The 19196-nt window shown below is 35.9% G+C and overlaps 1 protein-coding gene and 1 long non-coding RNA gene across 4 annotated transcripts in view; one reads left to right on the top strand and one right to left on the bottom strand.

Annotated features, from left to right (window-relative positions):
• Window positions 1-19196, bottom strand: part of chchd6a (coiled-coil-helix-coiled-coil-helix domain containing 6a) — a 74336-nt gene that overhangs the window by 54057 nt on the left and 1083 nt on the right. For 2 of the 3 annotated variants that reach the window (XM_042750343.1, XM_042750342.1), the window contains 4 exons: window positions 19086-19182; window positions 17978-18122; window positions 2774-2797; window positions 940-1023 (listed from right to left, as the gene is read on the bottom strand). In XM_042750343.1, coding sequence (XP_042606277.1) covers window positions 940-1023; window positions 2774-2797; window positions 17978-18122; window positions 19086-19182 — 350 coding nt within the window. The remainder of the gene's footprint in view (window positions 1-939; window positions 1024-2773; window positions 2798-17977; window positions 18123-19085; window positions 19183-19196) is intronic. The other variant, XM_042750344.1, reaches the window with a different exon arrangement.
• Window positions 9155-19124, top strand: LOC122141866. Its single transcript, XR_006158152.1, has 3 exons — window positions 9155-9278; window positions 11047-11337; window positions 19013-19124. It is a non-coding gene; the product is annotated as an uncharacterized LOC122141866 (long non-coding RNA).

Here is a 19196-nt window from a genome sequence, read left to right as displayed (position 1 = left end):
CCTGCTGCATGCAGTTGATAAGACCTCGGAGAGAGTGAGCCTAGGAAAAAAAATGGTAGAGGGAGGGCAAAAGAGAGAAAATGTAGGAGAAGGGGGATTGAGGAAAATCACAAATCTTGGAGAGCGACTCTGACTTCATTTGCCAATAGCTGAATGGTTTTGAGGCTTTGGCTAAAGCACTTTCTGCACCATTGCCCCTCGCCACGCAGAGCAAGCCCTTTCCATTTAACGTAACTTTATTCATTTTTTTTTTTTTACACCAATGGGGGTCAAACAAGGTGTGAACCCAGCGGATAAAGGCAGTCAGCGTTGCTGCCCATCCAAATGGAGCCAATGCACTTCAGATTCCCACTTCAGTGCTGTATGAACCATTATGATCTCTGTCCAGTCATTTACAAAGGATAGATGGCTGAAGGTAGGGCAGTGGAAAATGGCCCGTTTGGGCATTATCTCTCTCTGAAAGTGACTGAACGCAGCAGTAGAGGATAACTGGTGCTTTCATCCTCAAATATTATGGTGTACTGAGAGTTGTGTACAAACAGAGGTGTCTCGTCTTCAACCACTATAGCCTTGCGTGAAGCGGAAAAACTGACAACAGCGTGGAAACAAGTTCTTAACCACCCACTGATCTCGAGGCTGCCTTCTGCTTATGCATACCTTCCCTTGATGTTCTGCGTCATAACTTTTATTTCTCGAAAATGTCAGGGATCGACTGTGAAAATTATACGGGAAGAGAGAACTTAAAAGCCAGACATTTCAAAGCTTTTCCGAGAAATGCCACAGATTCCATACTATGGTATTTGAGCATTTACCCACTAAAAGCATTAGTATCTGTGAGCTATTTCAACCTATCAGCATTTAGCATGTTTAAAAAAAATGTCATGAAATTGGAAAAAATATCAGAGATAAACTGGGTTAAACTGACAGGAAGACACCAACCTTCTTCTCTAGTTGTGTGATCTGTTCCTTGTAGAAAGCCTCTAGAGCCTTCAGCTCTGCCTCCTTCTTATCCAGCTGCTTCCCCTGGAATGAAGTAAATGAAGAGTTTCGTGTCATTCAATTGATCATCTTTCTCACACAATTCTAGAGTAGTTGGAAAATTTCTTTTTGTAAATAAATGAATACATTTTAAAAAGTAAATAAAATAAAATAAATAAACACTTTAGTGCAAATAAAAAAACTATGAAAAAATAATGTGCTTTATACTTCTAGCAGATAAAAACTGCTAAAAATAATTAAAAAAATTGTTCAGTCGGTGGTCATTCAATTGTTCTTGAATGTTGACCAATTCCAAAAAATTAAGCGGCTTATTGCTAATTTGTTCTGTAAAGAAGAAAAAAAGAATGTAAAAAAATAATAATAATAATTTAGTGAAATGTTTACATTTTAATATGTCTAGCAAATGTTGGCAGTGAATATAAAAATCTGAACTACTGGCCAGACTCAACCATCAAAAAAAAATACTGTTAGAGCCCAGAAACCAATGATAAACTTCTTACTTAAAAATAAATGTGTGACAAAACAGAAAACGACACACTGCCCAGATTCAAGCCCTGTGATCTAGTTGGTGATATTAAATTCAAAAACATTTTTATACCATAAGGCTTATAAGCTTAGGACATAGAAAGTCCAACTGTCATTTTTGGAATTTCACTATTTGTTGGCGTTTCCAAAAGATTCGTCAAGGTTTTCAGATTTTTGGGCAGAGAATTAGCAAATGCTTTCAGCAGCATATGTCCCTACTGGTCCAAAACAGTTGACCATACTCAAGAGAGACCGGACGCAGGACGTTGCACAGTGCAGCTTCGCTCAAACAGCATGAACCAAAAGCTCTTAAAACCGATCTGCCGACTATGCCAGAAAATTTAGGAAAAGGACAGCTGGTGTAAGATTTTCAGCCTTCAATTAAAGCATCGAGGAGGATTTACAACATGGAGGGATTCCAAAAGTAAACAGAGAAAGTGAGGATGCAAGATAACGACGTACACAAGTTTGTAGGTGATTTCGTCCATGCATGTGACACTCAAACAGGTGTGAAATAACTGAACGCGATCGGCTCGTTTGGCACCAATTCTGCATGCACAAAGCTCGGGGGATTGACTGAGATGATATGGAATATCTGTGAGCATGCAAACATCTGTGCCATTGAAAAGCAATAGCGACGAGTACTTTACACAACATTGAGGGATATACAAGCACAAGCGAACATACAAAACTGAGTTCAAAGCTGCAAAAAGTATTCAAACAATATTCGACAAGGGAATGAAGAAAGCGACATGCTCGCAATCCCCCCCTGTAATTAGCTTCCCTCATTCCGCAACTATGTATGTGGCACAGATACATTAAGCCCAGCGGGGTACGGCATTCACACAGTCGTGCTTTCTCGCATAGACACACGTACATGAACGCTGTGGTGGAGAGACGCCCCGTGGTGCTGACCGGGAGAGAGGCGCATGTACTGTAGCAGCCAGACAACAGTGCACAACAAAGCACAACCCCAAATTACGTGCATACATAATCAGACCCTTCCCTCTGCCTCCTGTCTCGAGCAAGCAGTAAATCACCAACATCAGCACTGGCATCATATGCAATTTTCTAGCTGGGTAGCTCCAAAACCTCCACAGCGGCCGACACGGTTTGCATGCTCACAATCGGGGCTTAATGTATGAAACACCACATTTAAACGAGGAGGGAACAAGACGCGGAGAGATAGGAAGGACGAACGAGTGAATAAGAGAAATATAACAATGACTGTGGAATAGGCCATGCTTACCCAGGCATCCAGTTCGGAGGCAGGTTGAGAAAGAGAGAATGAGAGAGAAGGAAAGAAAACATCACTTAACTAACTAGGCTTAGCTACAGATAACATTAGGCCGGAAATGGTTCCTCAACATTATTAAGACATGTTTGAAACAATTTACATCCATATTTGAATTGTTAGGTTTCAAGAAGACATGAAACCAAATTTGTGGGGCATTTAAATTTCACATTTTGGCAAAAAAAAAAATTGTATTCACATGAGCTAATTTAGGAAAAACTAAATTTTCAATAAGAAATACTATGGTGCAGGATTATTGCACAGAATGTGACCCTGGACCACAAAACCAGTCTTAAGTCACTGGGGTATATTTTTAGCAATTGCCAAAATGCCAAATTATCGATTTTTCTTTTATGCCAAAAATCATTAGGATATTAAGCAAAGATCATGTTCCATGAAGATATTTTGTAAATTTCCTTCTGTAAATATATCAAAACGTAATTTTTGATTAGTAATATGCATTGCTAAGAACTTAATTTGGACAAATTAAAAGGCGATTTTTATTTTTTTGCACACTCAGATTTCAGATTTTCAAATAGCTGTATCTCAGCTGTATTGTCCTATCCTAACAAACCATACATCAATGGAAAGCTTATTTATTCAGCTATGAGATGATGTGGTCCAGGGTCATATATTAAGACTTGATGGGAGAGCAACATGTTTGTCTATGAAAGTAATTACACTAAAATACACTAAAAACACACTGTTAAAATGAAACTTTTTGGTGTGGCCAGTCAAAATGTTGGCAGGCAAATTCGCATTATTATCGCTTAGAACTAAGGTTAGGGGTCTAAAAGGAATGATGCACCAAAAGTCTTTTTTTTTTTTTTTTTTTTTTACAGAAATCCCAAAATTTAAATTTTTATTTAGCTGAAAACTACTTAAACATCACCATTTCGGGTTAATAATTTAAGCCCTTCAAAACTGCTTCATCTAAAACTGAAAACTCATTTACGGCTAAAACCGAAAATTAATATTGCCCAAATACTACTTTTATAGGTGATGAATTTCATCTGGTTACATCACCAAAAAAGTTTGTACACAAGACACTTTGAGGCAAAGAAAACACTTTTAGAACAACACGCACTGATGAATCATGCACAATATGCCCAAGGACATTAAGAAAGTAAATGGGGTCAGTTTTGATTTAATGTTGACTGTAAGCAATGCTTTTTGTAGAAAATTTTGTTAAAATACGACAGAATCTTCTCTGACAACTTCAACAAACTGTCTACATCTTACGTCTATTTTTTGTGCTTGACCAGTTAAATATCAAACATGAAAAGAAGACTGTAAAAGGCCAAGCACAATTCTCCAAGGGATCCTAAATGCAACTGTAAATTGGGTGCTAACAAATGTATTAAGTGGTATGGAATTCACTCCTCATTATAGGAGCAGCAGCAGGGCGTTTCACACGTATTTAATGAACATAGAGGAGAGCGTAATCTGGTCTGCTTGCTGAAGCCAAGTGCTCAACACTGCCAGGGCTCACATGGATCCACAGCGATAAGCAAAAGGAAAGGCTGAGTTAAAACCAAGAGCTGAGCATCAGAGGAGACCTAGAAATAAGGTTCATTTTGCACATGTTGTTAACAGAAATCAGCTCAAAATTGATTAATAATTCATCTTCTGTTTTACTTCTTTGTTGCATTCATTAAAGTCAGTGGTGTCAACCAAAATTAAGACTAATAAAACACTGTTCCCTTAACTGAAATAAAAGCTAAAATAACAACAAATATTAAAATAAGACTGACTTAAAATTTAAGTTAAAGTTGATGAACTACAATTGCTAACTAAAGCTGAAATAAAATTAAAGCTAAACAAAAATATAATTTAAAAAAAGAAAAGCAAATGAAAAAACCCAATGAATTTAAAATAAAAGCTTACAATATATTTAAAAAACAATACAAGTCTTAGTAAATACTATAATGGTAAATAAATAATATTAAAATGACCACTGATGAGAATGAATTGCACATTCATTGAGCCAATCGCATCATCACCTATATTCTATCTATATTCAAACTAATCTAAGGTTGATGTATTTAAGGTCAAGGTGACTTGCTGTTTGCATACTATTTTACACAGATGTCTAAAATGCGCATTTACTGATTTCCTAAAACAGGATAACAGTGATATGATAAAAGAAACCCATGTTTAATAAATAATTAAATGTATTCATAACAATAAACACTTACGTAAACACTTTACAGCCTACCTGTTGGCTATTAATATAAATTGGCACATTAACATAGATTTCATTTGATATGTGGTCACAGGCGTGAATATACAGGCTATTTTGAAATATGAAATTCAAAGGTAGCTTGAAATAAGCTACTTTTGAATGCTGCTCACCCAGTAAGATTTTAGTGCCGGACATTAAAAATGTAATTTTTTTTATCATTTACAGGTACCTATTTATAAAATGCTATTTACAAAGCTGCAAAGGTTTTTACCATGATGGCAACAGACTGCAGACTAAAATAGCCTCTCAAGGAACTTAAAGTGACTCTATGACAACTCTTAGCTGAAGAATCAAGAGTTTGCTCCCTGCTGGTCTGATGACGGCAAACTCATCACTCCGTCTCAAAGAACTCTCAGAGCCTGTTGAGAGCCACACACACAGCTCCTGACTACACACACGCCTTGTCATTTCTTTATTTATCCTCTTTAAATTCTCTGTGGTGACAAAGCCAATCTGATGGGCGTGCTGCACTCATGTAACGCTCTGTTTGGGATCTGGAGCAGCCTGATAATACTCAGGCAAGCATGAATTACACTGATAAGTCTAGAAATGAGCCCTGCTCAGAGTTGGTTTACCATAAACAATGGTGCATGCGTGTGCGTTAGGCTGTAACTCAGCATCCAGGCCAGGATAGATGCAAAGTGACAGGCCATACTCAAGAAGAAGTGAGGAGACTGGAGGAATGATGAACTGAAGGCTGCTGAACACATTACGTCAGCTATAATGTGTTATCACAGTTCTCCATCAAACCTAAAGTTGCTCTACAGCTTCAAATAAAGTAACCCAAAAAAAAAAAAAAATACATCTTTGTGTAAGTCATAATAATACTGTTTAACAAAATTAATCTGTGGAACACAAAATTTGATATTTTAAAAATAAAAAGAAAGAAAGAAAGGTGTTTGAAAGCAACATAAACAACAACTAAATAAATAAATATAATTTATATTTGATTGTTTGAGTGTTACTTTAGTATCACTGAGATACTATGATGATTTTTATTAATATTTTGAATTAAGTTTTTCTGTAGGTGTTTAAATGTTTTAATTTAAAATTTAAAGTGCCCATTATACCATTGTACCCATGTACCATTGTTTCAATAGTTCTGTATTTTGAACGCTCTATAGAAAACACAAACATCTATTATTTATCATACTTATAGGTTGTGATTCAGTGGAGCAGCTTGTCCAAATAAACGGGATACTGATCCATCTTTAAACAGCAAGCGTTTTGTGAATCCCGCATTGAGCTCCCCAAGATTAGAGAAGCAGTTGTGAGTAAAATGATGTGTTTGTGGGCAGGGTCAAGTTGTTTGCAGCCGGCCAACGAAGAACATAGGCGCGCATTATGCAAATGTCTTACCCCGTGACGTGTAGCTGTCACGGAAGTGGGTTTCGAATTACTAACGACTCGTCTAGGCAGTACAAAGCCGATTCTATATTTTGAGAGACAATAACTTTATTTATCGTGCCCTTTAAGCTTTACAACTTTGCAGATCGTTTACATTCACATACAGCTACATTACACACTGCATGAAAGGCAATACGGGAAATGGCATAATAGGGGCACTTTAAAATTGTAGTAATTTTATTGCATTTTCGGTTGGCGCCAGTAGCCTTATGGGCACCGTGCCGACATACAGGTACATCTAAAATAAATGTATATAATGAATATCATGAAAAAGTTCTTTTTTTGTAACTTATTTCAAAAAGTGAAACTTTCATATATTCTAGATTCATTACATGTAAAGTAAAACATTTTAAATGTTTTTTTGTTTGTTTTAATTTGGATGATTAGAGCTTACAGCTCATGATAACTCAATATTTACATTTGAGTTTTATTAAATGACCATCCCTACAGTGTAAATTCCGGGTATCTCTTGTTCTTTGAAACCACAATAATGGGGAAGACTGCTGACTTGGCAATGGTCCAAAAGACGATCATTGACACCCTCCACAAAGAGGGTAAGTCACAGAAGGTCATTACTGAAAGGGGTGACTGTACACAGAGTGCTGTATCAAAGCATATTTAATGCAAAGTTGACTGGAAGGAAGGAATTGGGTAGGAAAAGGGGCACAAGCAACAGGGATGACCGCAAGTTTGAGAATACTGTCAAACAAAGTGGATTCAAACACTTAGGAGAGCTTCACAAGGAGTGGACTGAAGCTGGAGTCAGTGCATCAAGAATCACCATGCTCGGACGTCTTCAGGAAAAGGGCTAACAAGCCACTTCTGAAACAGAAACAATGTCAGAAGCAACTTTCCTGGGCTAAGGAGAAAAATAACTGCACTGTTGCTCAGTGGTCCAATGTCCTCTTTTCAGATAAAAGTAAATATTGCATTTAATTTGGAAATCAAGGTCTGGAGTCTGGAGGAAGACTGGAGAGGCACAGAATCCAAGCTGCTTGAAGTCCAGTGATGATTTGGGGTGCTGTGATTTCTGCTGGTTTTGGTCCATTGAGTTTTATCAAGTCCAAAGTCAATGCAGCTGTTAACCAGGAGATCTTGAAGCACTTTATGCTTCACCTGCTGACAAACTTTATGGAGATGCTGATTTCCTTTTCTAGCAGGACTTAGCACCTGCCCACAGTGCCAAAACCACTTCCAAGTTGTTTGGTGACCATGATATTACTGTGCTTGATTGGCCAGCCATCATGCCTGACCTGAACTTATCTTAATTTTAAATATCTTATCTTATCACAATAAAGGCAAAATGCCAATAAATAAATAAATAATAAAAAATTGTGTTTTCATCATTTTTATTAGTTCATCAAATGTTTATCAAATACATTGTTTTTTATTATTTTTTATTTTAGTTGTTTTAGTACATCAAGTTATGCTAAATGAAAGAGAGAAATACTGCCTTGGCAACTAGTTGAAATCAGTATAATAAGTACTATAGTTTAACAGTAGTAGTTTTAATTTAATATTTCATTTTATTTAAGTTAAAGTTTATTTTATTTCAAGTACCAAAAATATTTTTTTTATGGTTTAAGTTTAAGTTAACTATAATAACCCTGGTTAGAAATGTTTTCTTTGTTTCTTTACAGAGCCAGAATTTACACAGTCTCGAAAAACCTGGATATATGAGGTAGCCTAATTTGAGAAGTGTGATTTCTAAAGCTGGAAAAGTCATGTAAATGAATAAAAACTTCATTGCCATTTTTTATAATGAATATACATTTATACAGTCCTGCCAATCTCCGGGTAGAAACTCTCAGAAAAAAAATATTTTCAATCCTTATTCTCAATCCTTTTCCAGTAAAAAGCTGGAGAAGTCATGAGGTCTTTGACTATTCTTGTGAACATTCAGGGCCTGTGGAGTCAAAAATGTTGAGAATCACTGCATTACAGCATCTAACTCTGCCACTTCTCAAGTACACTTAAAGTATCAGTATTACGTGTTTCCAGAACGAAAATGAGATTTAGTTGTTAAAATGTTTCAGTCCGACACCACATTAGAAAACATAATTAAAACAGCTCATTTCTATTTATTACTATACCTCTGGTAATGATAATCTGCAATTAAATGCTCTCCTCGTATGAAACGTCCAGATAACGGTCTTACCAGACGGCGATTGATTAACCTGTGTCATATGAAAAACTGATTCTGGTTCACTTCATTTAATTTAATTTCAAGGCTATGTGACTGAAACTCGCCATGAGTAACAGTTGTCGCATATTCTCAGATTCGTCTCTTGCACAAACACACACTCACGCTGCATCTGTCGTGTCCTGCGGTGTGTGTTTATACTCCGTCATCCCCTCTAGGTTGGATGTGCTGTGTTGCCATCTGATATCTGGGCACAGCTTCCCTCCCGCTTTCCTCGTCTATTTACTCGTCTGCGTTTATTTAACACGTAGCTCCCAGCTACGCAATAAATTAGCACTTAATATTCAAACTGACTACCCAGAGTGCACACCGACGCGGTCGTCTGGGGAGGAGAAAGAAGGGCCACTTGCTTCTCTAATGCCGTTGCCATGAATAATTTCTCTGCCAGCGTTTCGCCTCTTATCTGAGCCCGATCCGACCACCGTGTCAGAGAGCGCCGATGTAATTTTTGAGCAGGGTCTCGAACGTGATATTGATGACATGAGGGAAAAGAGATTGGAGCAACAAGACAAATCTAGAGGAACTATTTGACAGAGGGTCGGGATTCGTTCAGCACCAGAGGGAGAGACACAGGAATCAGCCCGGAACGGTCAAGTGCTCATGAGGTATAAAAATTTAATATGCTCATCTTCCTTTATTGAATGGCGGGTAAAGCGTACAGCTAGCACTCATAATCCTGACCGCCTTCAGGGGTCACCTGCCCCTAAATGATACTGTTCTCCTTTATCTATCACAGTTGTACTTTTTTGTTCTTAAAATGCTCAAGGAACATTGCTGCCTAGCAAGTTAACAAGTAGGTTTAGTCCCAGTTCAATCTCCTCTCTCTCCCAAAATAATTTCCAGCCCCATTTCAAATTTTGGGGTCAATAAAAATAACAAAAAAGTTCATTCTCAAAAGAACCTGTATAAAAAAAAAAAAAGGAAAATTTTTAAAAAGATTTTTGAGATGTGGGCTAGTGATTATCACATGTGGTGCAATTTTGGAAATTAAGGTTTAAATCCAGCAATCAATCAACCAAACAATCTTATTTCCTCTCTCTGCTCAAATAATTATCAAATAATAATAATCCTTTCTCATCTTAAAGTCAATAAAAGTGAAAGAAAGTCCAAAAACAAACTTTACCTTTCAAACTAGTTTTCTACTTCTCTTAAAGAAAAGCATGTTAGCACATGTTTCAGACTTGTTGAGCCTTGGTGCTCATACAGGAAACATGCAGACAAACTTACAAGACTTTTGCCAGATAATGTCTTTAATTTTGATGTTCATAAAGGTGTCAAAATAAGTCCAAAAAAACAGACAAACTCCCATTTCTAAGGTCAATTAAAGTGGTAAAATATCCAAAAAGAGATACACAACTTTGTTGTTTTAGTGCTCATATAAGAAATAAAGGTTCAAATACATTTTCAATCCTTTTTCCTCTCTACTCAAATAATTCCGGCCCTATTTCCTTTCTAGCTTTGCAGTCAATAAACGTGACAAAAAAAGTTAAAAAAACAAACTTCCAAACTAATTTTCTAGTACTCCAGCTGGCAACCTGGTTGTGGTCTAGTGGTAAGCACATGTTAAGCCTTGATGCTTATACAGAAAACACAGGTTTGAATGCAGCTCATGCCAGATTACTTCCTGTCTCCTTTAATTTCAATGTAAAATTGAAGTATGGAAAAACAGCCCCGACAGACAAACTCCAATTTTAAAATTCTGAGGTCAATAAAAGTGACAAAAAACACAACTTTTCTCTTAAAATGTTCAAAATAACCTTAAGAAAGTCAGACATGTTGGCTAGTGGTTATCATATGTGGAAATAAAATTATACGAAATTAAGGTTCAAATCCATTCCATTAAATTTTCCTCTTCCACACAAATTTTCTATTCTTCTTCAGGCTGTTCAGAGAAAAAAAAAACATATTTCAGACATGTTCAGCCTTGGTGTTCATACAGGTTTGTATGCAGCAAAAATTATTTGTATACTGCCAGAAAATTTCTGGTCTATTCTTCACTTCACTGTCAATAAAGTACAAAAACAGACAAACAGATATTCAAAATGCTCAATATTCATGTTGAGTCTAGGAAATGTCTTGTTCCATTTGTTTCAGCAAATAACTTTGTAGTCAATTAATAAGTCACAAAAAGTAAAAAATAAGTTCAAAATAACAAACCGTTTATACTTTTATCATAAACACTGGCATTTTGAGATTGACATGGAAACAAGAAAATCATTCTCATCTGACACCAAGACGCTTACCAGAAAAACCTGTGATACATTCAAAAAAAAAAAAAAAAAAAAAGCCCTTCCGATAGAGTGATAAGTAAACACTTACAAACACAGAGACAACACAAGACCTAATCCTGCACCTAATTCCCTCTTATCCCAGACTCCTGCTCCAACAGTGAGGCTAGAACGGAAGAAACAGTGCAGGGAGCAACGGATAAAATCTATCCACTCCACCTGCCTGCCGCGGGCCTCGCTGGCAATTACCTGAGCTCTGGCCTGGCTTGAGCTCAGAAAGCGCAAGAGTCTTAATGGCTTTGCATGCAGGAAGATGTCAGGCCTGAGATTACAATTACTGATAGGACTCTGCTACCAGACCGACTCTCTTCTCTCTCTCCCGCCGCACCGGATTACTCACACTGAGCTTCTGCACGGTGAGGGGAGATGAAAGCAGGTAAATAAATAAACGAAGAAATGAACTTATTGTTATCTTCTGTTGGAGGCTGAGGGGGAAATGTTGATGTCTGTGATGAGGCATGTTATGAGGCTGGAGTGATGAAGAGATAAATCTTTCATTTACAATGGAAATCACAACTGAATACACACATGAATACAGTAGTTTTACTAAATCGTCATAGTCAATATTATGTATGTATATAATTATATATAGAGAGAGAGAATACAAAATGATTTTTAGTGAAACTACAGTTTCTACAGTGTGTTCATTTATTTAATTCTTAATTTATGAATGAGTTTAAGTTGATATTTGGTGCAATAAACATTTCCTTTCAGTGTTGAAATGCTTGTGTTGCTTCATATTTTTAGGGAAACCGTAATATATGTTTTAATTAGGATACTCTGATTGGAAAGTTTAAATGAATTGCATTTATTTGAAATAGAAATCTTTTCTAACATTATAAATGCCTTTACTGTCACTTTTTTTTTTTATTAAACCTTTGAATGGTAGTATATCGAGGTTTCCACAAAAATATGCAAGTATAAAATAAACAGCATACCTGTTTTCAATATTAATAATAAGTTAATAATAAATGTTTCTTGAGCACCAAATCAGCATATTCGAATGATTTCTGAAAAATCATGTGACACTGAAGACTGGAGTAATGGTGCTGAAAATTCAGCTTTGTCATTACAGGAATAAACTATATTTTTTGAAATGTTCAAATAGAAAACTTGTATTGTACATTGTAAATATTATTTTTTTATACATCAGATCAGATCAGAAAAGCAGAAAATAATGGCAAAAACTGATCCTATAAATCTAGCGCAGCTACGCATGTTAACAGAGTCTCAGGCAAACCAAATGAATCAACACCTGAGAGCTGTAAGTCTGTCTCGCTTTACTCTCATGAGCTAAAACCACTCCGTTTCCTCACTTCAAGATAGATAGTGGCAGCAAAAACATTGACTACTACTCCAAATTTAAATACTGTAATAATGTACCAGAAACATTTTACAATACCAATTAGCACTGAAGACCTCTTGGGCGTTGTATTGAGATTTGGCAGACATTAAAACACTGACATTATGTTAAAGAGTTATTCCGCCACCTAGTGTCTAAAAACAGAATTTACACTATTTTTATTAAATTATCTTCAAAGAAAAGAAACCAACATTTAAAGATGCCAAAGAAAAACTAGTGTAACACCAAAATACTCATCAGGAGAATGTATAAAATACGGTAATCTACTGTAAAACTGAATTACTGCCCAACCTGATTATACTGAACAACAGAAAGTGAGCCCCACAGCCTCCATTCACACACAAGTGTGAAGCTTTATGCAATGATGTCACACCATTGCAGGTACACTCAAAAAGCAGATTTAAAAAACATCATTCAACTGATGCAAAATCAGATACGAGAGGTTGGAAAAGGATCAGAGGCCTTACCACGGAGAGATAAGCCAGGCATAGATGCACTCAGATTATTTTAGCATCTCTCTCATGCATAAGCAACAACTGAGCTAGAGGAGCAGGCGGGCAGCTCGGCGGCGAGCGTGAAGCGGTGTTAATGAGACCAGCTTTTTAATGGAACTGTGGAAAGAGAGTGCCAAATGCAAATGCAACTCATCACCTCTCCCAGCCAACAGGCCAGGGAACAGCATTAATGCATTTAAGAGCAAAGAAATTACCCACAGTTCGCTCCTCTCTCTCCCTTTATCCCCCAACTCTCTACGTTCATTTTTATTAATCTTGTGAAGGCTTGTCATGTACAGTGAGAGCTCATGGAGGGCATCCGCATAGACCCTGGCAGATGGATGGAGGAAGTAAGGAAGGAGATGAACAGACAGTGAATGGTGCATTTCACAGAAAGAGTGTTCCTGTAGTCCGAGTGCGAGCGCAGGGGTGGAGGTGACACATTACTGCATTTTAATACATTTGTACTGTCCTCTTTCTGGAAGACAATATTGTAGAGAACAGCAATTCTTGATGTGAAGCAGTTATCAAATATTGAAGCCAAAAACAGAAACGAAAGCACTACAAGTGGGAGCTTTCCAGGTCTATTTTATGTAGTGAAATAAATGTGTTATGAAAGGCAAAACAACAAAGATATTCACATGGACTAAAAAAATTGTTAAGGAATTACAAATGCAACGACAGTCACACTGAGAGGGAAACAAAAAAAGCTAAACATACGTAAAGGTATTTACACTGGAAGCAAAAAAAATATATATATTTTTTTTTTTTCTCAGTTAGACAAAACTGAGAGCAAAACCAAAAAGAGCAAAACAAACTAAATGTGTCACAAATGCAAAGCTATTCAAACCAAATAAATGCTGAACTGAATATAAACAAAAATGGGAATTAAAAAAAAAAATTTCCATGGACAAATGATTATCCTCAGTGTGAAAGATTCTTTAGGAATGCTGTTGCGATATAATTTTTGTTTGAATAGGCATTATCTTACATAAATTTAAAGCTGTTCACATCAAGAGCAAAACAAATCTGTTGGATTGAACAAAAACAAAATTTCGCCATACAATGTTGGTACGATGTTGGTTAAAGGGATACTCCACCCCAAAATGAAAATTTTGTCATTAATCACTTACCCCCATGTCGTTCCAAACCCGTAAAGCTCTGTTCGTCTTCGGAACACAATTTAAGATATTTTGGATAAAAACCTGGAGGCTTGAGACTGTCCCATAGACTGCCAAGTAAATAACAGTGTCAAGGTCCATAAAAGGTATGAAAGTCGTCGTCAGAATACTCCATCTGCCATCAGATGTGCAATCTGGGTTATATGAAGCGACGGAAGCACTTTTTGTAAGCGAAGAAGACAAAAATAAAGACTTTATTCAATAATTCATTTTATCAATGGTCTCCTCTGTGTCTCTCCATATCACCGTATGCTGTGTATGCTCTTCTTTGTCATCCGCGCCTTTAAATTGCTTTTACGGGTTTGGAACGACATGGGGGTAAGTGATTAATGACAAAATGTTCATTTTGGGGTGGAGTATCCCTTTAATTGTCACATGCATGTTAATGAACATTTCAATTATTTTTAGTAAGTGGTTCATTTTGATTGTTTTTAATTTTACTTGTTTATTAATTACGTAACTTTCTTTAACTCACATATCTCCTACAGTTCACTTCAAGTTCAAACCCACGGGGAAACCCTGCCATAGTGAGTGTTTTGCTCGGCGTAAAACAGGGCTCATCTTCAATCGTTCCTAACCTGGGACTATTACACTGTGACTTCTTAAATAAACCACTTCAAATCTATACACTATATAGACACTATACAATAAGCAAGAAAAACAGATGCAGCTCCACCAACAACACACCTGAAAACCCTATTCAAATGCCTGGTGATCAATCATGTACTACAACACAGCAACAGACAAGACAGAAAATACTGTACACTACTGCCGTGCAGTATGTAGAGTAAATGCAGATCCAGAGTAAAAACACCAAATCATGGTGTATTCATGCTGTCATCATGTACTGGAAGACACTTCTAATATTTATTATGGTAACACCTTCATATCAATATTTTACCATACTTTCGCATTAAACGGATAGCAAAGGATCAATTCCTCCTCAGATGATTGAGCTGATATCTCACCATTAACAAGACAGGTCTCCAGTGATCAGGACATTATTGATAATCATGAATATTTAGAGGCACAGACCTTGATGTTGCGCTCTGAAACACACCAGCAGAACAGAGGAGTTGCCATGTCACGGCTTCATTCTGATTAATGATAGGACTTCCCATCACATCTACATCACACAGAGGCTGGTATCACAGACAGAGACGCTGCTGTGTGCATCTTTCGATCCACATACGGGGTATAAAACCATGGTTTTCCACTGATGGGTTGCAGGTTTGTACTTTTAAACAATACATTTTAAATAATAAAAAAAAAAACATATACCAGACCAGATAACAGTCTATTCAATATATTTTGTTCCAGAATACTGTTTGTTGTTAAATAAAATCTATTTAAATAATCTGCTCATCTGTCACTTAGTAATATAATATTTGGCCAAGAGTTGGACCTCAAATCTGAGTTATGTATAAGCACATATATTATATATTGTATTGCTGTTTATGCATTGTAAATGTTCCTCAGTCATGTTTATAATTTTACATATATCTGGACCTACACTCATCATTCAGAAGTTTGGTGCTGGTAAAATAGCTTTTAAAAATCCAAAAAAAAATTAAAACAAGCTAATAAAAACGGAAACCAATCTTGTAACAACTACTAAAACCTTAAATAAAATAAATAACATCATAAAAATAAAAGTCAGTTTAAATAGTGATAATTATTTTGAAATATATAAATAACACTAAAATAATAAATGTCAAATACATAATTTGGTAGTGAAGCAAAATCTTTTACTGGTGTAAAATCCATACTAAACTCTACACGAACATCAGAATCACAGCTGAGGCTTGTGGTGACATCTGGTCATGTTCACACATCTGCTAATAAGACACTAAGGTTGAGAGAGAGAGATGTTCAGGGTTAAACAGGAGGACTGAGCCATAATTACCTTCACAACCTGCCTCCACACACACATAGACACACACGTTTACTCTTCAAAGCTTGAGCCCAGGGGAAGCTTTTCTATTAAAGTGTCCAGAACATGTCAGAGCTCAGATAAGACACACCAACAAGACGTACCACAGGATCCTCGGGCACAGATCATCATGTACAACATCACACACACTTCATTCCAGTGTCTACAAGATGACGACATATGATGTAAAACTCGTATAGACTAGATAAGGTGGCCCCTCGAGGGGCCCAAGAGTGAAGGGACACAATCCCTAAAGGACCTGAATAAGTGGATGAGAGGAAGTGAAAGATGGGACAAAGAAAAAAACTGAGTGGAATTCAAAGAAGCCAATTTCACCCGTGTCAAGAGAGCAGTAGTGTGTTTCTCCGACAGGGACTTGACCAGGCAGAGTGTTCCTCCCCTCCGGGACTTTATTTAAGAGAAAAACTTTTAAATTGGGAAAATAAGGGAGATAAGAATAGAAGGTATTAATTTTTTTTCTTTTTTAATTATATTTATTTATTGCGGAATTGTCAACTAGTTTGGCTGTTTGAACACAGATTAATATTTGATAAAGCTAAGAAAGCAAAAAGCCACTAAAGGCTATGTGTTAAAGTGATTTTAAAACTTCAGTTTAATTAATGTAGTAATATTTTTTATTTATTTATGCATACATGTGTTGGGTTTTTTTGCCACCATTTTATAAAAGCAACCTGATGCATTAAAGGGGTCATGAACTGCCTCTGCTTTTTCATTTTGTACTGCTTTCTGAGGTCCACTTATAATTTTATAAAGATTTTTACATCAAAAAACATCATAATTTAGAAGTAATAGGCTAATTTCTGTCCTGTTTTTGACCCCCTTCTTCAGAACACTTCTTTTCTATAGGCGTGGCGGACTGTAGAATCAGAAGTAAATGCCCACTAATTCAATATAAGCTGCTTTTAGACTAATAAGAAAGTTTTGAGGTTGGAAACTTACAGGGATGTTTTTATAGTACAATGACCTCTTACTGTATGTGTCCCTTTAACACATGGGGTCAAGGGTGTTGTTTTTCATTTTTAGTCATTTAAATGGTTGCGAAAAAGTCCAAATTTAGAGTCAGTCCTGTCTGTTTTATAAAGCACGTTATTAATACTCAAAGAGAAAAAAAAACAGAGCAGATATCTAAAAAAAAACTAGCTCATAATCTCTACCATGATACTTGAGTAATAACACAAACACATGGTTAAATCAGAGTTTGGATATGATTCATTCAAACAAACCATTTGAACTTATTCACAAATTAATCAAACATACAAAATTTAACGCTGTTGCTACTTGAATTAAAATATGCTATTAACACCTCCAGGCAAGGAAGAATTGCAGAATTAGTCTGATCACACTGTCTTTAGAAAACTTAATGGATAAATAAAAAGCATATTGAAGTATATAGAATTTGTTTTTTTTTAAATATATTCTGACTATTCAATATAACACTGTTCAAAAGTATGGGATCAGTAATATTTTGCTTTAAAAGAAGTCTCTTATGTCCAAGAAGGCTGCAAATATTTAATCAAATAACAGCAAAACAATTATGTTGTGAAATACTATTCAATTTAAAAATAACTGTTTTCTATTTTAATACATTTTAAAATGTAATTTTTGAATTTCCTTTCATTTTCTAATCTTCTTAGTACCACTTCTGATCAATTTAATTCACACTTGCTAATTTTAATTTATTTATTTATTATTTTTAAATCGTACTGACTTTTAAATGGTAATGAACACTAACAGTAAAAAACATTATTTATAAAAACATGGCATTACCACGGCACACATAAAAAAAAGGTATCACCATGGTGCCATAAGACAATTTAAAGATAATATGATTGCTACCTAACTGCCCTGAAATTCAAGTCCTTACATGACACAATGACTGACAAAAAAAAATGAACATTATGTACAGTATTTACATTGCTTGTCTCAGAGAACAGTGCAGTCAGAGTGTGATCAGCTTGCATGTGTCCTTAAACTTCTGTCCTGAAGTATTGTGCTGTGCTGAAGTGTTTGTAGAAGAGTCTCACCAGCTGTTTGGCTTTCTCAGACTCCTGCCGCGTCTGAACTCGCTCTCTCTGCACCGCTCGAGTGATGTCCTGCCGGGCTGCCTCTCTCTCTTTGCGTGCGATGCGAGCCAGCTCCTCCTGTATAATGGCCTGCTGCTGCTCATACCTGTGCAAGCACACACACACAGCTTTATTTACAAGCCTGTTGCCTAGCCATGATTCACTCACTGCAGTTCTCAATTCTACCACAGAGCGTCAGTGTTTTGTTCTCTGTTCTTAAGCTTGTTTCAACAGTGTGATTCACACTTGAACAACATACAGGAAAAAATTAGTCCTCTTCTAATTTAAGATCTCTGAGCTACAATGTTTAGTATTCATGTCACATTTTATCAATACATATAAGCATTATTGAGAAAAATGCAAGATGAATTGGTTGAAAATGTTGAAAATACACATTGAGTGATTCAGAAAGAGCTAAAACTAAGGATGTGTCATGTTGATCGGTGTTTAGGAATAATATTGGTGGCGTCTAACTCACTGAATCAGTTGACTCAGCTCAAAATGGCACTGTGTTATGTTATTTTAATATATTGTTGATATATAAAGTTTTTCAGTCTTAAATCCTATCTCTGAGTGCAATGCCAAATACTAAAGTAAAGCAGGAGTTTTATATACTAACATTTAAGCTCATGAATAAAACCAATTTTAGATTTAAATTAGTATGCTACACCAAAATTACAGTATTTGGGATATTATTTGGAAAATATTTAGTTTATTATTATTTGTATTATTATTTGTATTTTTTTATTATCTAAACTATTTACTATTTATAATCTTATTTATTTTGTTTACTTGTCTAATTTGTACAATTATTTTAAATAAAAATTTATTTTTGATTAATTTTAATCTAATTACATGTGTATTTATTTTAATACAAGTTTATTATTTATTTTCATATAATTTTTTAATAAAAATTTTAAAAATACATATTAGCGTATAACTTATTTTTTACTGTATATTAATTTTTACACTGTTTTTTTCCCTAAACTTTTCTAGTGACCCCCTAGCACTCTTTTCCAGCCCCCTGAGGATTGTTGGACCCCAATTTGAAAACCCTGGACTAAATTACCTCTTCCTGAGCTCCTCTTTAGTGTCAGGAAAAGTCGTCCTGGCCTGTGTTTTTGGAGATTGAGGCTCAGATGTGCTGGACGTTCGAGTCTGCTGGCCTGCAAGGTCAGAA

This window comes from Cyprinus carpio, chromosome B23, assembly GCF_018340385.1.
Source record: "Cyprinus carpio isolate SPL01 chromosome B23, ASM1834038v1, whole genome shotgun sequence".
NCBI lineage: Eukaryota > Metazoa > Chordata > Actinopteri > Cypriniformes > Cyprinidae > Cyprinus > Cyprinus carpio.
This window is presented reverse-complemented; position numbering and strand designations above follow the sequence as displayed.